Below are 16,605 nucleotides of genomic sequence, written 5' to 3'. Positions count from 1 at the left end.
ATCAAACGCCCAAGAAATCATATCCCCCTTCCAAGGTTCCTTTCTACTCCGACTCCTTCTTAGTCTCGCCCTCCACTTCATTACTCTTCTGAAGCAAGAACTCGCCGAGCACACGGAGAGGATTGGCAGGCCTGGCGCAAAAAGAGAAAGACAAAGAGATCAGTAAAGCCATCCAGCAGACCAGTATAGAAAAGCTAGCTAGCTAGCCATAGTACTCCACTCACTGTTCGCGCGCAACAGACTTCATCCCGTCAAGCAGATACGGGACGACCTTCTCATTGAGATAGACGCGCGCAGGTGCGCCACCAGGACGAACCTGGCCCGCAGATATATTGCCCAAATCGCCAAGCGGCGTGTTAGAGCCAGTGCCGTTTGTTTCGGCCATTGTGGATGTGGGTTTTGGTTGGGGCGCTGTGGTGGACGTAGGAGCTGAGGAGGTGGGTGGATCTGAGATCGTGAGGGTGGGAGGCTACACAGGTTAATTGGGAGCCTGGGAGGTGTAGCTTTGGGGAAGAAGTGGGCGTTGCAACAGTGGAGGCGAATGTTTGCGAAGCGGAAGCTGTGGAGCTCGGAGGTGTCGATCCGTTGTGAGGGAGGGAGAGCTAGGACTTACTGGTAAGGACATTTTTTTATCTAAATATTGCACTTAGGCACTTTTCGAATGGTCTTCAGATGACATTTCTTTCTTTTTCTCTTTCAAATCGGCTTTGTTAAGTTCGTTTTCTTATGTGTTTGCCTTATGCCTCTTTGTCTATGTCATATGCAAACAGGACAAACAGCCCAATGGAGTCATATCGCACACGTGATCTCGTGTTTGAAACCTGTTCGCGAGACACGTCGTTCGTGTCTGCCTATACTCGGAGACTCGAGTCATCGGGACTGATTGCATTCATGGATACGAGAGATCATGTCCTTGCTGAACTTTTGGGAGACGCAGCGTCCCGCGAAACGTCGGCGGACTTTTGAAAAAGAGGATTCTAGTACAGACACAGAGATTAAACCACCACCGAGTCCGAGTCCTTCAGTCACAGCCGGGGAAACCCCCGCTGTGGACGATTTAAGGATTATTACCAACAGCCAAACAGAACTCGAGACTTCCCTTCCTGCGATCAAGACCGACGAGGACGCAATCGAGGAGTACGAGGCATTGCAGAATGACACTAAGATGGGATTAGATGTGAGGCTACGAGATGGTGCCTGGCAGAAAGGCAAAAGCTCCATATATGTGGATGCATTCAACCTGGCATTGGAAACTGTGCTGGATGAGGAATCACATCTCTTTAACGAGGCTGAAATGGAAATCTTTACGCAGTGGCGGGGGCTTTCCTACGAATCCCAGTATCTGTATGTCTTTTCGTAGAACGTGATGAGATATGGTTGAGATTAATGTTTGACCAGGTATGTTCGACTGTTCCTCCGAAAGACCTCTGCCTGGCATCGAATCAACCGGTTGAACTACTACTCTGATATCTCGGATTTATTCTCTGTTGCCGAAGACCTACAACGGGACCGGACCCTGCCTGATTCAGAACTTGGAGATACGTTCAAATTTGCAGAGGGCATAGAAGCGATCACAACGCTGGAAGAGGCTTCATCGCTTCTATTGCTAGAGGAACTCAAGGTCTTTGCAAAGGAGGCCAAGGTCCAGGGCAAGAGCAAGAAAGAGCTGCTGGCGGCTCTTCGCGAAACAAGCCAGACCCAGACAGGACTCAAAGACACAAACAACAGAGATAGCCATTTCACTCAGAAGATATTGGACTACACGGGTGGATGTATCAGGATCTCGCCAGTGCCTCGCACTCTCTTCGAACGAGTGCACCTGGTATTCTATCGTTCCACCGAGTGGACCGAAAAGTCCCTTACCACAATTATCCTGGCCAAAATGACCAAAAGAAACTTCCCCGAATATATCGTCTGCCGCTCGAATTCCATCTTCTCGTCTAGGGAGGCACTACTGGAATTTGAATCAGCAATACAAATCCAATTCGCGATCGACAACATCCTTGAATCCAACGGCCCAGTCACGACCGACTCCCTCCAACAGATCATTGACCTTGCCAACAAGTCCCATCCCCGATGGAAAGAGCTAGTCGAGCAAGAGCAAAAGAAAGAAGACAGCATCTACGAAAGCGGCGAAGGCGCATATCTACGCCGGTTCTCGCCGGCATGGGTGCTCACAAGAATCATCCACAAGAGTCTTCACCCGCTCGGCCGGTTCAAGGAACACAAACGCGAGCATGAGGTGCTAGAGGAACTTCTCGCTCAGCGCCTCTTCCACGCTGCGCGGCGTGGTGCGTGGTATCAGCGCAAGGCACTGCTAGAAGAACACTACATGTGGGCGCTTACGTCCACAGATGGGCGCAGCGAAGAAGCCCAACGCAAGCATTGGAAGAGACTTGCGCTACGGACGTGTGAGACCGGGCTGGAAGACCCGCTGTGCCATCTGATCTTTCATTATGACCTGCAGAAGCGGATCACGAAGCTGGAAAAGGCGCTGCGGGTGGTGAAGCGCGAGCAGCATGATTTCGGACATGTGATGCTAGGCAAGCCAGCCGAGCGGACTATTGAGGGTATCCGCATTGATACGGGTGATTCTCCGCGAAAGGGGAAAGCGACTGTTTGGGTTGATGAGAGGGAGGGCGGCGAGTGTAGGGTGGAGAGTATGTGTCTGAGTTGGTACCGTGATCATGGATGGAAGGGGTATCACTCTGAGGGAGGGATTGTGCGGACACTGGTGAGTCTTTACCCCATACAAAGCAGGATTGGAATATTCCGAAGATTGCGCTAACTCTGATCTTGAACATAGTTCGGCTACCTCTTCTACGATATTCTGTTCACATACGTACCCAACGTCTTCCAGACTGCGTTCCAGACTTGTCCGCTCGATCTCCATACTGATGTCTTCTACCCGTCTCGTGCATCGGAGATCAATCACCGGCTGGTTGAGATCACGAATGGGGATGCAGAGCGGATCGTCCGTGAGATCCATGCTCGTGAAGGGGAGGCGCAGCCTTGCGCTGTTGGTCTTGACTGGTCTTTCGATCTAGATGACTTAGTTGAGATTGTGCAGTGTTTCCGGGGAGAGGCACTTGCTACTATCTGTAAGGTTATGGCGCAGGAGTACCAGCAACGTGGTGGAGGAATCCCAGACTTGTTCCTCTGGAATCATGAGACGAGGACGGTGATGTTCGCTGAGGTGAAGTCGGAGAATGATCGGCTGAGTGATACCCAGCGCCTTTGGATCCATATTTTATTGGGGGCTGGTGTTAAAGTTGAGCTTTGCAATGCCGTGGCGAGGGAGGTTAGAGCTGAGTGTGATGTGTGAGCAACGTCTATACATGCATGCTCTTGAAAATATGTCTGTTTAAAGTCATACAACGTACATACATAGCCTAATCTACTAGTGCCCCAACTAACCACATGGGTCATATAACTCGAGTCTCCACTTTGTCGCGAGTTGGCTAGCCATCAGTTGCACTATAAACTTACTTATGTGGGCATCTACAAGCCGAGCCTACAACTACGAAAGGAGTCTAGAGCATTCATGAACAGGGTATCAAATAATCGTAATCTTTTTTTGTTGCATCTAGCAGAAGATAGACCCTCCAGATACGACGATCACGACGATCCGATGGGTTCCCTCCGTCAACCACTCATCCTCCCAAAATGCGCTTATGCGACAAGGGTGGAGGCAGTGGCGCTCTCGTAGCGCCAGGTGGGGGGCAGGACACCGACGGTCTTGTAGTAACGGGACAGACGGTGGATGCGGGACTCGATGAGAATCAGGCGGAACTTGGAGTCCTTGTCCTTGCGGTTACGCTCAAGGTGCTTGCGGACAGCGACGGCCTGGATGATTCGAGGTTAGCATAATCTGCACGAATGGAGAGAAGGAAAAAAAAAAAGAGGGAGAAAAAGTTTTTACCTTCTTGATCAGGAAGTAAAGGTCCTCGGGGAGTTCGGGAGCGAGGCCTGTATTCCAAAATCTCTCTGTCAGTCTAGATGTTCTTGACCAAGCAGAGGCTTAATTGCTGGTGCATTTCTGCGAACCAGTGTCGGGGAGAGAGACGAGCATTTTGCGCTTCGAAGCCAATGGTTCTTTTACCGACACACAAAGGCTTTTCCACACAAATTGTTCGCTCTCTTCACCCAAGGGATGTGATTATGCGGGCGGAGGGAGTCGTACCGCTGGACTTCAAGATACGGAGGATCTTGTTACCTGCGCGAAAATGTTAGAAAATTTCGATCCTCGAATTCCTAGGGTCGCGGTTCTCGGATTTCCATACCAGTAACAATCTTGACCTGGGCAACACCGTGGGAGTCACGGAGGACAACACCGATCTGGGAAGGAGTGGCACCCTTCTTGGCCAGCTTGCAGATGTGGTCGACAACCTGGTCGGGAGTGGTCTTGAGCCACGCGGGGGCGGCGCGGGAGTAGGGGATGGCGGAAGAGGCAATGCCCTTGCCCTTGCTGTGAAGACGACCCATTTTGGATTGGTGATGTGTCCGGCGGAGGAAATCTGGTCGGTTGTCGGCGTGGATGAAAGATCGAAAATCGAGAAGTGAGAGAGGGTGTGAGTGTGGACGGGAAAGATGGGGCCTGTGTGGGGTCACGTGATCGGCTTCGCTTATTTCTTTTCTTCGACAAAACTTCACTTCGTTTCCCTTCTGCTTTTGTTCCAACTTCAACAACCAACAATCTCAATTTCACACTTGAGTTGACTGGAATTAATGTTTTCTGGTTCAACTTGAGTGGAATTTGTATTGTTTACACCTCAACACGCCTTTCATTCTATCGCCACTTACAATATCAGGTCAGTTACAGCTCTTTTTTCTCAATTTCCGAACTTCCCACATGATGATACAACGCATTTGTTATTACTTTATTTTCTGGTACCTCTTATGTCAGAGCTAGTGTTTTCGGATGCTAGCTCGATGATCTACCTGGACTTCTGATCAACCTCTTTCAACTTCAAGACTTTTGTTATGAGTTGCTCGACCGTTATACTAACTACGGTTATAGGCATTCATTGTTGATATAGTCAAGATTACTGAATACAAATATAAATGTTTATTACACTAGACTTCTGTCTCTATCGTACAATTGCCTTTGGCTTAACTTGATTTCTTTGCAACGCTCTAGTATTAGATGCGCAGAGTTTTTTTTCCCGCAGTAAATGTAGTAGTCAGAATAGTCTCCGGTCTCTAATATTCTCAGCGCCTTAGTCGCTTGGACATTCTCCGTGTCTCTGTTGTTTGAGCAATAGGAACAATGTTCTCGGCTTCCTTTCGCTTCCTGCCGCTGGGCTTCTTAGCATCATCTATGTCCTCCACCTTGACTTTCACATCGATATCTTCCTCCTTAGGAATCTTCAAAGAGAGAGCAGTTGTCACTTTTGTCTCGACCTTGATATCAGGCTCTTCGCCTTTCACTTTGACATCAACCTTCTTGGTTGCAGCAAGTTTGTCTGCAAAGGTCCGCAGGTCTGCAGTGAAAAGCACACTATGAGCCCATCCAGCCTCCTTGCCCCAAAGCTTGCGGAAGTGATTGGCAACAGCATCATAGGTCGTTTTGTTCAAGTTCTTATTGGAGCTTTTTCCAAATCGGTAGTCTCGCTGCGCGATTTGCCACACTGTCGTAAAGGATTAGAGATAAATTAGAAAGCTTATCAAGAGAACTCACCATGAGTATCAACTGGCACAGACTCTCCCCAGCCTAGTCCCATCAGACTGACACAGTCTGACACTTTGGGCCCAACTCCCTGTAGCTCGAGAAGCTTTTCATGGGCTTCACGATATCCCTCTCTCCCTTCTGGCTTCATTTCGCTGCTGGGTTTGGGATCCACACCAAATGCTGGACACTCAGGGTTGCTCAAACTGTCTAGCCAGCCCTTGTCTCGGTTTGATACCATAACCGCAGTTTGGTATATGTATTTAGCCCGATATCCAAACCCTAACTTGCGCAGGTTGCTTTCCACTTCCTTGCCAGTTAATGCGCCTGGGGGAGGAAAGTCATGATATGCTCGCCCTTCAATCGTAGCCACAGATTTTCCATAATGTATGCATAATTTCTCCACCATTTGCGAGATTCGTGCGATATTATTATTGCTGCTGCAGATAAATGATACCAGTGCTTCCCACGCATCTTGTCGAAGGATCCTAATTCCAGTGAATTGGGCAGCCTTTTTCTTGAAGTTGGGGTCTTGTGATGACCATTGGGAGTAGAGTTCGGTCAAATTTGGCGTCAGGTTGAAGTAATGTTTGATAATGCGGATAAGATGGTCATTGTCGGAGGTTGCTGGCGTGGATGTATGGGAAGGAGGTTGCACGGATCTATAGTACAAGAAATCTGAGTCTTGCTTCAGTGAGAGAAAATGGCCATAGAGAACACATCGCCATTCCTGGCTCTCTGGGAAGTTCTGCCATCTAAAAAGGGTCAGTCGTTTGATCTCCAGTTCCCAGACCCAAAAACTCGGGTGACGAACCTAAAGGACTGGCCACATCTAAGAGTAGTATTGATGCAAAGCTCACTCAAGCTTAAAGGCAGCTTCTTCCATTCCGATAGAACACCTGCAGACATCTTTCCGACCTTGAAAAAGAGTAATTCGAGACCGCGGAGTCGCTGTCTTCATGTTTGTCTTTTCTGCCGGTATCCCAATGGAAGTTCGGGCGGTGAGTGTATCACCGCCTGCAGCTCCGGGTCATGAGTTTTCCCCTTCGCTGGCGACAGAGCTTCATTTCCCCAACCAACTTCAAGATGAACGGCGACACCTACTCATCCAGGGGTAAGTATCCTTACAATTACTTCAGATATAGCTGCTAATATCTTTAAGATACTGGACGTTCCCGCGATTACTTCGTAAGTACCAGCCAATCTTTGGTCGCAACCGCGGCAATTAACCCCAATTCTAGCGCGACGAGCGACGTGATCGAGACCGAGGTGACAGAACCGAACGCGGAGCTGACCGAGCTGCCGACCGAGGTGCTGAACGCGGTTCCGAGCGAGGAACCGAACGTGGAGCTGAACGAGGCGATCGGAGTGATCGCGGTGAACGACGCCGATCGCGTTCGCCTCATCATGGATCCCGAGGTGACTCCCGTCGGGAGCGCGAAGTAAACTCATACTCAACCAGCCGTGACTACCGTGCCCGTGAGCGCGAAGACCGCTACTCCGGCCGCCGTGATGATCGAGAGTGGGACCGTGGCGACCGTGCCGAGCGAGGTGACCGCGCTGAGCGTGGAGGTGGTGAACGTGGAGGTGCTGAACGTGGCGGTGGTGAACGTGGCGGTGGTGACCGTGCTGGTGGTGACCGGGGCGACCGTCGCCGACGTGACTTTGACGACCGACCTCGCCGCGACCTGTTCGACGACCGACGCGGCGGGCGTGGTGGCGGAGACCGTGGTGATCGTGGAGACCGTGGAGACCGTGAGAGAAGAGAGCGCAAGCGAAGCGCCACTCCCCCCCGGCGCAAGGAGCCTACTCCTGATCTGACAGATGTGCCCTCTGTGTTGACCCGCAAACGTCGTTTGACTCAATGGGATATGAAGCCTCCTGGTTACGAGAATGTTACGGCTGAACAGGCAAAGATCTCAGGTATGTATTTGAAGCTTATGGGCTAGTGGAATTGTCTAACATTATTAGGGATGTTCCCTCTTCCCGGAGCTCCTCGTCAGCAGCCGATGGACCCAAGCCGCATGAAGGACTTCCTGAACCCCCCTACTGGCGATAGCGACAACGCTGCCCTCAAGCCTTCCAACTCTCGCCAATCAAAGCGCCTTTTCGTTTACAACATCCCGCCCGGTGTGTCAGGCGATGCCGTTATTGCCTTCTTCAATCTTCAGTTGAATGGTCTCAATGTTATTCAGAGTGTCGACCCCTGCATCTCGGCCCAAGTTTCTGAAGATAAAACATTCGCTCTTCTGGAGTTCAAGGATCCAAATGATGCCACGGTCGCATTGGCCTTTGATGGAATTACTATGGCGGAGAGTGGAGACAAGGGACTTGAAGTTCGACGACCAAAGGACTACATTGTTCCCGACGGCAGCGCATCCCAGCCAGTTCAACCCGGTGTTGTTCTGAACGAGGTGCCCGACTCGCCTAACAAGATCTGCATCTCTAATATTCCCACTTACATCAATGAGGAAGCTATCATCATGCTGCTCAAGTCATTCGGCGACCTTAAGTCGTTTGTCTTGGTCAAGGATGCTTCTACAGAGGAGTCTCGGGTAAGTTTTAATTATATTTCTAACCGTCCAATGTTTTGTGACTAACGTTTCCAGGGAATTGCCTTTTATGAATACGTCGACCCGAACAACACTGCTCTGGCCGTTGAGGGTTTGAACGGCATGGAACTTGTCGACCGCCACCTCAAGTTTGTTCTCGCCAGCATTGGAACCACACAGGCCTCTGGTCTCGATATGGGCGTAAATGCCATGCAGATGTTCGCCAAGACCACTTCCCAGGATCTCGAGACCACCCAGGTCCTACAGCTTCTCAACATGGTCACGCTTGACGAACTTCTCAATGACGAAGATTATGAAGAAATCATGGAGGATGTGGGCGAGGAATGCTCCAAGTTCGGAAAGATTCTCGGCATGAAGATCCCCCGCCGCGGACACGGCGCTGGCAAAATCTTTATTAAGTACGATACTGCCGAGTCTGCCACCAACGCTCTCAAGGCGCTGGCGGGTCGCAAGTTCTCTGACCGTACAGTCGTTGCCTCATACTTCGGGGTTGAGAACTTCGACACCGAGGCCTGGTAAACCGGGGTTGATACTGTTCATTTTCCATTCCTTATTTCCCTTGATGCAGGCGTGTTTTTTCTTTCTATTTTTTTTTCTCGGGACCAGTCGCTTTAGGAGCAGGTAGGTCCCAAATGTGTACCATAACAAAAAATGCTCACATCATCGGTCAATTGAAATGCTCACTGAAGCTTTAGTTCCTTTGCCGTACAGCTGTGGTTCCCAGGGGGTTGGAATAAGGTGGGATAAAAATGGAGGAGACGAATGTCGGTACAAGCTGTCCTGTTCTAGGGTGTCTAGAGTGTCTTCCCCGACCTCAATAACCATGGTGTTTATGTTTGTCTCCGTTTTCTGCAACACTGTAGAAGAAACGCTCCAATGAATCCATAATATCACCTCTAACACATGGAGTATCCAACATTATGGTAGTTCTCCGTGGATTACTCTCGTTGTCCCTTCTGGCAACTATAAGTGATCTTATCACGTAACTCCTACAAGAAACCTTGGAAAAGGCATGTAAAATAACACACGCAAAAAAAAGATGATTCCGGGCAGGTATAGAGTTTTGCCTGCCCGCTTTTGTAAGACCTCAAGGGTAAATGGGCTCTGCGCCCCGATTTGGGTCATGCGCAGTTTGAACCGTAAGCTTTAAAGGGACTCTGCGCACCCAGATGAGTGAGAATACCGCACCAGCGTTTACCGCTCTGCCATATCTGCTGGGTGTGATATATGCCTGTGACGTCATATTTAATCCACGTGATTTCTGTAGCCCTCGACAGCATACACATGCAAGTAGTTGGCCACCACGATGAGCTATTATTAATATTTCCCCAAGGTATCTTACGCGTAACTACTTTGACTCTATACGTACTACAGTTATTGAACATGAGCTAGGGTTATCAATTGTGCAGGATCCCTTCCCATTATGGCATCATCCTTATCCGCTCTCAAATGGAGGATCCTTGGGAACTAGCCGTAAAAACGATGTAAGGCGATCTTCAAGCGATATTTTACGGTTACCGGTTGAATAAACCGAGACTGATTCTTGGGAGGGATTGTGAGAGCAGATACAATCTAAGCTAGTCCTTCTTTGCGTCTCTCCATAGTCAGAATGTCAGGCCTGCTAAGAACCTTTTCTCATTCCTACTTTGACCTTCAACAATGTCTCTATCTCCTTGATAGTCAATTACCCAAAGTAGTTCATAGCTCATCGGTCTAGAAGATATACAGTCAAAACAAGTGCAAACGATATACCAGGAGCATACTCAGAGAATCTTGTTCCTCAATAAGCGTAAAGACCCCCTCTTTTATTGCTCCTCCAATCGTTATATTAGCATTGCCGAACAATGGCGAAAGATAAATATTTCTTAGTTCGTCCCTAATAATTCGAGTTTGTATGAAATCAGCGAAGGTCCTGCCCCGGCCCTGTCTATTTATAAGCCGCCTACAAAAGTGCAAGTTTGGATACGTACCTGTCATAATTTCATTGCTGTAGTCAATCCGGATGCTGTCATTTTGAATGACCGGACACCATATGACGTGGTTCCATATTTGTCAAGCAAATAGTATATCGTATACGTATATCCTAGGTCTGGGTTGGATCATTTTCCCAAGGTTCAGGTAGAAGAATTTGATTTTCCTCCATAGATGGTCTTCCTCTGGTAGCGCCTGGTTCATATCCATTCAAACGGATGCTCGATGATGCAGGAGTAAACTATTAAAGACAATACATTATCTAGTCTCTATGGATATTGATTCATTTCCGGGTGCCATTGCTCTTCCGATCTCAAGCGAAAGATAATCTATATAGAAGAGGAAGAGCAAATGAGAGACATCGTGAGAAGCCCACTTCTAGCCAAGTCATATGATGGCCCGTGAGCAGAACAGCTCTAATCAAGCTAGAAGACAAAATATAGTTGACGATAGATGAAATATGTTTGCCCCTTTTCTATGATCTTTATTCGGTATCCATCCCTCTTATAAAAAGAAGTCGAGACTCCAGATGAGGTTTTCCGGTCAAATATAATGAAGCATATATTTTTTATTGGATTCATTTGATGGGAATGATACTAATGCTCTCCTATATATATATCGCTATGGAGCCTTCAACTACCACTACGTTATATAATCTCAACCGCCTCAGACTCTCGGGTTTGGACAATCGACTTCAACACAACATGTCGTGCTGCAATATATATAATGTGGATAACTTTCCTATCTTCCCTTGCTTCTCCCCCACCCTTTCTCGTTAGCTAGCTAGCTTGATGATATCGGTATTGATTCAATCAATATGGGTAAACTCTAAGCAAAAGAGAGTTCACCAGTCAGTACCGAGGGCAGATGTCTGTTATTCACGCAACTACCGTATACATCTGAAACCTATTGTATACAGACTACCGTTTACTTGAACTGCATAATATAAAGCTGAAGCGCTGAATTGACTAACACACGGACAGGCGGCGAACGACCAAATGTCCCAGACACTAAGAAAATAACGAAATGAGCGGGTAATAGGGCACACAGAAAAGCGGCAAGACAAGATATGGCGTAGCAAAAAGTACATCACAAGAAGTAAAAGGTCCCAGGCTGACCCTCGCAGGATCGTATTATCAATCAATCGGTAAGAAAAAAAAAAGCCCCATTCTTTTTTCGGTGCGTGGGCCCATCCAGTGAGAAAGCAGTTGCGTTATGGGACGGTAAGGGAGTGTGATGGGTGACAAGTGTAAGGGAAAAGAAAGGAAAGAGAGTGGGATCAGTTAGTTGCCAGAAGTATAGGAAGAGGCCAAAGCAATGGGAGGGACATGGACATTAGCGAAGCGAGAAGCCCTTTCGCTTGCCCTTCTCTTCGACAGGGCGTCCGGTCTCGAGACGACCCTTCTTCTCCTCGAGTTCTCCACGTTGGCGATCTAGCTGATCCTTCATCTCGCGATGTCGGGCATAGAGTTCGTCTTCGCTCTGTTTGAGCTTGCTCTCTTTTTCGGCGACCTTCTGCTGGAAGACCATCTTCATTTCGGCTTCCATCTTGGCGAGCTTCTGCTCGTGCAGGGCGCGCTCCTCCTCCTGCTTGACGGCAGGGTTGACCTCCTTGAAGACGCTGGGGTCCTGGGCAACACCCATCAGGGTGAGCTTGTCGGACCGGTAGTTCTCGTACAGGAAGTTGTTGGTGTGCTCCTTGAGCTCCTCCATGTGGGTGCGGATCAGCATCTGGCGCAGCTTGACAAAGTCGCAGTGCTCCTCATTGTCGACCTCGATGATACCCCAGGGGTAGCTACGGCCACGGACGCGACGACCGTCAGCAGTGGTCACCTCGGAGTTGGCACCAACAACAGCGAAGGGAACCTTGGACATAATCTCCTGGTTCTCAGCAATGGTCTCCTCATCGTCAAGCTCGTAGCGGGGGCCTTCGAAGATCTGGAGGGAGTGTTGTTCGATATCGGCAAGGATCTAGAAGAGTCAGTATTCACAAGTTTCCAAGGCTCAAAAAGGAATTCCAAAAACATACACGCTGCTTGAAAAGAGCAACCTCCTCGTCGGTCAAGGTATCAGCCTTGGCAATGACGGGGATCAGGTTGACCTTGGTGTGCAGGCGGCGCATCACCTCGATATCCAGGGGCTTCAGGGAGTGGCCGGTAGGCTGGATGAAGTAGACACAGGCGTGGATACGGTTGTCGACAATGTTGCTGCGGTTAACCTTGTTCTCGGCCTCTAGGTAGGTGTCGTAACGCTGCTCGATGTTCTCGACAATCGGGCGCCAGGAGTCATCGTTGTTGACAAAGTCACCGAAGCCGGGGGTATCAATCACGCTCAGGCGGAGACGCACGCCGTTCTCCTCAATGTCGGCGCTGGTGGACTGGATAGACACGGTCTTGGGAATGATATCGGCATTAGGACCGGTGCGCTCCTTCGGGGGGTAGAGCGAGGTGTTGAACAGAGTGTTCACGAGAGTGGACTTTCCGAGACCAGATTCACCTGGTGGATATGAGTTTGGTCCATGGAATATTATCATCTATCTAACTTACCGACAACCATGACATTGAAGTTGAAGCCCTTGCGGACACTCTTGCGGTGCCACTGATTGGGCAGGTTGGCGAAACCGACGTAGCCAGTCAGCTTACGGCGGACGACATTCTTCATGTCGGTGGCGGCTTGAGCTGCGGCCTTGGGGTCGCGGGAGGTGACAGTCTGGGCGATACCGGAGCCCATGGGGTTGCTGCGCTCGACGAAAGGCGACTCCGTGCCGTTGTTGGAAGCGGGAGACGCGACAGGAGACGCGGCGGGCGAGCTGCTCGCAGGTGGTGAAGCTTCCAAAGCAATTAGCATCTTGTCTGGGGAAGAGCCTCGAGGTTGTCTTCTGATCACGGGGTGGGGTAGCTTACACATTGCGAAAGCCTGGGATTTAGGATATGGAAAAGTGAATTAAGATCCCCTAGATGATGAATGTCGTCAGTTGTCTTTCCTAATCTTCAGTGGGGTCGAATTGTCGCGATAGGGGAAAAAAAATTCGGGGGAGAGGGGGGGGGGGAGGCCTACCTGGAATTGTTCTTTCCTAAAAAAAAAAGGGGGGGGCTTGGTGTAAAATTGGCCAGAAGCGAGGGACGAGGAAAAGAAAAGAAGATGAAGAAAATGAAACGAAAGAAGAGGGAGGATGGAGAGAAGGAGGTTGAATGTGCCAGTCTGGGAAAGAAAGGGGGGAGGTTGTCGGGGGTCCCAGCTATTCTGGAGTTGGTTTGGATCGACCCGCATAGAAAAACACCTGATGTGTTCAATAACTATAAGATTTGGACTTGTCGTACTTCGTATATATTATATCTATTCTATTTGATAAATTTCTCTGCATTTTTTCTCTATTAGTTTGCTTTAATCGCTTCTATTCTATCGAAATTTCGGGTCTTTTCTCCTCTATTTACTCTGTACACCGTAAAATACCATAAATTGCTCGTGATTGCAGCTCGCATGAGCTCTAAGCAAGAGGACTGCAGTTTTATTTCCAGCTAGGAAGATGAGATTTCCCATTGGTAATAGGGATTTCTCGGATGCCACTCTCGTATACATACATGTGTACTTATGTACGTGTGTACTTGCCAGATATCTCTTCTTGAGGTCAGGGGTTAAGAAGCCCCAGAATTGGTCCCGCCAATCACCAGCTCACGTGAGCTCCACTATCAGGAACATAACATTGGACTATAAAATGTCGTATTACTAGAAGAGACTTGGATATTTTGAAAAAAAGCTAGCTGTACATCTAATTAGTCGTCTTAGGCTTCTTCTTGGGACGCTCGGCCTCCTGGTTGTCGCCCCCTCCATCGGAAGCATCGCCCATCTCCTCATCGCTATCACCACTACTCTCGTGATCCGAGTCGAACTCCTCGGCCACATCAGATTCCGAAGAACCAGCAAAGTCTTCATCAACCGACGACTCATCCTCATCTGCTGATCCCCGGTCAGGTCGTACTTCGTCGTCGCTGGAGCCCATGGCATCGTTGTCAAGAGCAGCAGCAATAAGTCCAGCAGCCTAGGAGATAATGAGTTATGGTATTGACATACTAGGGAAACAAAGTTCACATACCTCTTCGGCCATCTCGTTCTTGATGCGGATATTCTTAGCCTTGAAAAAGTCCTCGAGGGATTTTTGCTCCTCGCTGTTCTTGTTAGAATACCCCCAGAAACAAGAAAACGTCGGGGCACTTACCGGTTAATGTTGCTAAATTGGTGCTCACCCAAGCCACCCTTCAGGCTAACAGTGATATCGAAGGTTCGGCTGGCGGAAACAGCACCTCCAACACGTGACATAGTGACAATCGCGATGTTCTCCATTTGAATGTAGGTCGCGGGCTTGGGAACGAACATGAGGCTCTTATCCAAGAAGTACAAAAGACCCTCATTAGCCTTGATTGAGCACTTGACGCCTTGGTGACCGTGGTGGCTATGGGCATGTTAGCAATGAGCTACGGGGGTGTTACAAATATAGGCTGGTAGTTACTTACCTGGAGAAATCCTTGGAAGGCATGATGACCTTCTTTCCAGATAGGCCACGGAAGACCTTAGTGACGACTTGGTGGATTGGCTCTTCATAGTGCGGCTGCAACCTGTCCTTGTACTGGCTTTTCAAGATATCCCTAAAAGGTTGTTAGTGGGTGAAGTAAACATAGGCATAGGGAAACCGACTCTGTCATGTTCATCTCCAGGCTGATCTCTTCGTCCAGCTTCAGCTGCATAACCAGGAAAGGATAACGGGTCTGACCCTGTCGCAGAGGGGGATCAAGACCAAGCACAATAAGAGTGTGGGTATCGTCATTCTTGGGAAGGAGGAAGAATTTCTTAATGGCGGAATATTGGATCTTGTAGTCGTATGTCTTTCCGCGCAACCGGAAGGACGATTCGTACATGTCGATGTCGAAGCGACCTCTGGGCGTAAGGTGAAGGACATCCAGGAAAGTAGCAAAGGTATCGCCGGCGACATCTCCAATCTCGGCCTTGTCCATAAGCGTCTCGTAGAAGAGATTGGCAGCATTCTGCTCCTCGACCTCTTCCTCGTTGTCTTCTTCCTCGCCCTCGGCGCCTTCGGCACCTTCCGCCTTCTCCTTCTTCACGGCCGTTCCGGGAATGTAGAATCGCATTTCGACCAGCTCGTCGGGGCCCGCAGCAGCCTTGCGGCCTCGGTTCTTTGTGCTTCCGGGCTTTGTCACTGCATCGTTTCCGTCGCCGGCGGGGAGGGAAAATTCAACGGCGACCTCGTTTCTTCCAGCCAGGTTGGTGTTTGAGATTTCGGAATAAGGGACCTCGAAGGCGGGTCGGTTTTGGACGTTAAAGGCCAACTCTGCTTTTGTGAATTCCGCCTTGCCCCAATTCCATCCTCGCAGAGCGTGCTCGCGGGTCTCCACGTTAATGCCGTACCAAATTTTGAATGCTTTGCTCAGTCGCTCCAAGTCCTTTCGGGTTGTTAGTCTGTAGATCAATGGTCGCAAAATGCTTGGTGTATTGTACCTCTTGATCAAATCCATCCAGTTGGATTACTCCAGATGATCGCGATAGGATCTTCAGCTCAAAGCCTTTCGCAGCGCGACTCCAGTGGGCTGCGCCGATGTTACTGCTGTCGAGCGTGAAAGTATCGCCACCACCGGACGGGCGCCAGCCCAGGCCACTTTCAGCAAGCTTGCATTTTCCAGGCTGCTTTGAGAGGTCTAGGTAGATGTTGTCGAAGCTCTCCCTATAGGATGGTCAATGCCAGACATGAGAACGGCTGCGAAAAATCTTACATGATGGAGCTCGTAGATATGAGATTGCGGTAGTTGAAGAGATATGATGTGCAAAAAAGAGAATTAAAATGGCGAGAAAACAGATGAGAAAGGTAGGGGAGTGATGAGGGCGAGCTGGGTTGAAAGCTTTAAGATTTCGGTTTCTGGAGTTCGCGTTGCGGCGCGCCGTAGGGAGGCCACTTCAGCCAAAAAGCGTTTAGCGTTGGTGCCTGAGGCGACCCAAGAGCATGTTGAGCATCAATCTATTCTCTTCTTGCCTTTTGGGATGGTATTCTGAAGGGGATCATTGAATTTTCAATTTATGAAAACATTGATCTTGAAATTTTGCGTCCATTTGAATCTAGAATAGTTTAGCTAATCATGTATTTTGAAGTGCATTAGAAATTGAAGAAAATGGCTCTGGTTAACAAGTATGTAAAACCCAATTGTGACAAAATATATAGCTACTTATGGAATCATTCAAGTCAAATCATCATCAACCTGGTTGTTGCACTGGCAATTGCTAACCGACTAAGTCTTATATATATGATCTCAACCCATATCATTTTACCCGTTAGCTGATTCTCACAAGGTTCAACGTTGTTTATGTATTTAGGTGTTGACTGGTTTG

At 49.0% G+C, this 16,605-nt stretch overlaps 7 protein-coding genes across 7 annotated transcripts; 2 read left to right on the top strand and 5 right to left on the bottom strand.

The window, feature by feature from the left end:
• Nucleotides 1–43: 43 nt before the first annotated feature.
• On the bottom strand, nt 44–385 carry PEX2_081070 (DPY30/SDC1 family protein; the record flags this gene model as incomplete). Its single annotated transcript, XM_016745377.1, has 2 exons — nt 44–131; nt 225–385. The coding sequence occupies 2 exons, from the start codon at nt 383–385 to the stop codon at nt 44–46; spliced, it is 249 nt and encodes an 82-aa protein (XP_016602136.1).
• A 522-nt stretch (nt 386–907) lies between these two features.
• On the top strand, nt 908–3,325 carry PEX2_081060 (fanconi-associated nuclease 1; the record flags this gene model as incomplete). The annotated part of the gene is made up of 3 exons (XM_016745376.1): nt 908–1,344; nt 1,399–2,734; nt 2,807–3,325. 3 exons carry the CDS (start codon nt 908–910, stop codon nt 3,323–3,325), a joined length of 2,292 nt encoding a protein of 763 aa, XP_016602135.1.
• A 347-nt stretch (nt 3,326–3,672) lies between these two features.
• On the bottom strand, nt 3,673–4,485 carry PEX2_081050 (40S ribosomal protein uS15; the record flags this gene model as incomplete). Its single annotated transcript, XM_016745375.1, has 4 exons — nt 3,673–3,846; nt 3,923–3,969; nt 4,184–4,216; nt 4,284–4,485. 4 exons carry the CDS (start codon nt 4,483–4,485, stop codon nt 3,673–3,675), a joined length of 456 nt encoding a protein of 151 aa, XP_016602134.1.
• A 726-nt stretch (nt 4,486–5,211) lies between these two features.
• On the bottom strand, nt 5,212–6,577 carry PEX2_081040 (8-oxoguanine glycosylase OGG1; the record flags this gene model as incomplete). Its single annotated transcript, XM_016745374.1, has 3 exons — nt 5,212–5,630; nt 5,681–6,423; nt 6,483–6,577. The coding sequence occupies 3 exons, from the start codon at nt 6,575–6,577 to the stop codon at nt 5,212–5,214; spliced, it is 1,257 nt and encodes a 418-aa protein (XP_016602133.1).
• Nucleotides 6,578–6,754: 177 nt separating this feature from the next.
• On the top strand, nt 6,755–8,760 carry PEX2_081030 (splicing factor u2af large subunit; the record flags this gene model as incomplete). Its single annotated transcript, XM_016745373.1, has 5 exons — nt 6,755–6,782; nt 6,831–6,856; nt 6,910–7,591; nt 7,640–8,223; nt 8,278–8,760. The coding sequence occupies 5 exons, from the start codon at nt 6,755–6,757 to the stop codon at nt 8,758–8,760; spliced, it is 1,803 nt and encodes a 600-aa protein (XP_016602132.1).
• Nucleotides 8,761–11,547: 2,787 nt separating this feature from the next.
• aspB (septin AspB) lies at nt 11,548–13,059 on the bottom strand (the record flags this gene model as incomplete). The annotated part of the gene is made up of 3 exons (XM_016745372.1): nt 11,548–12,183; nt 12,242–12,708; nt 12,759–13,059. 3 exons carry the CDS (start codon nt 13,057–13,059, stop codon nt 11,548–11,550), a joined length of 1,404 nt encoding a protein of 467 aa, XP_016602131.1.
• Nucleotides 13,060–13,981: 922 nt separating this feature from the next.
• PEX2_081010 (FACT complex subunit POB3) lies at nt 13,982–16,540 on the bottom strand (the record flags this gene model as incomplete). The annotated part of the gene is made up of 7 exons (XM_016745371.1): nt 13,982–14,251; nt 14,306–14,378; nt 14,429–14,662; nt 14,724–14,855; nt 14,905–15,668; nt 15,724–15,946; nt 16,503–16,540. The coding sequence occupies 7 exons, from the start codon at nt 16,538–16,540 to the stop codon at nt 13,982–13,984; spliced, it is 1,734 nt and encodes a 577-aa protein (XP_016602130.1).
• Nucleotides 16,541–16,605: the final 65 nt, after the last annotated feature.

This window comes from Penicillium expansum (assembly GCF_000769745.1).
Source record: "Penicillium expansum strain MD-8 chromosome Unknown contig271, whole genome shotgun sequence".
Lineage (NCBI taxonomy): Eukaryota > Fungi > Ascomycota > Eurotiomycetes > Eurotiales > Aspergillaceae > Penicillium > Penicillium expansum.
This window is presented reverse-complemented; position numbering and strand designations above follow the sequence as displayed.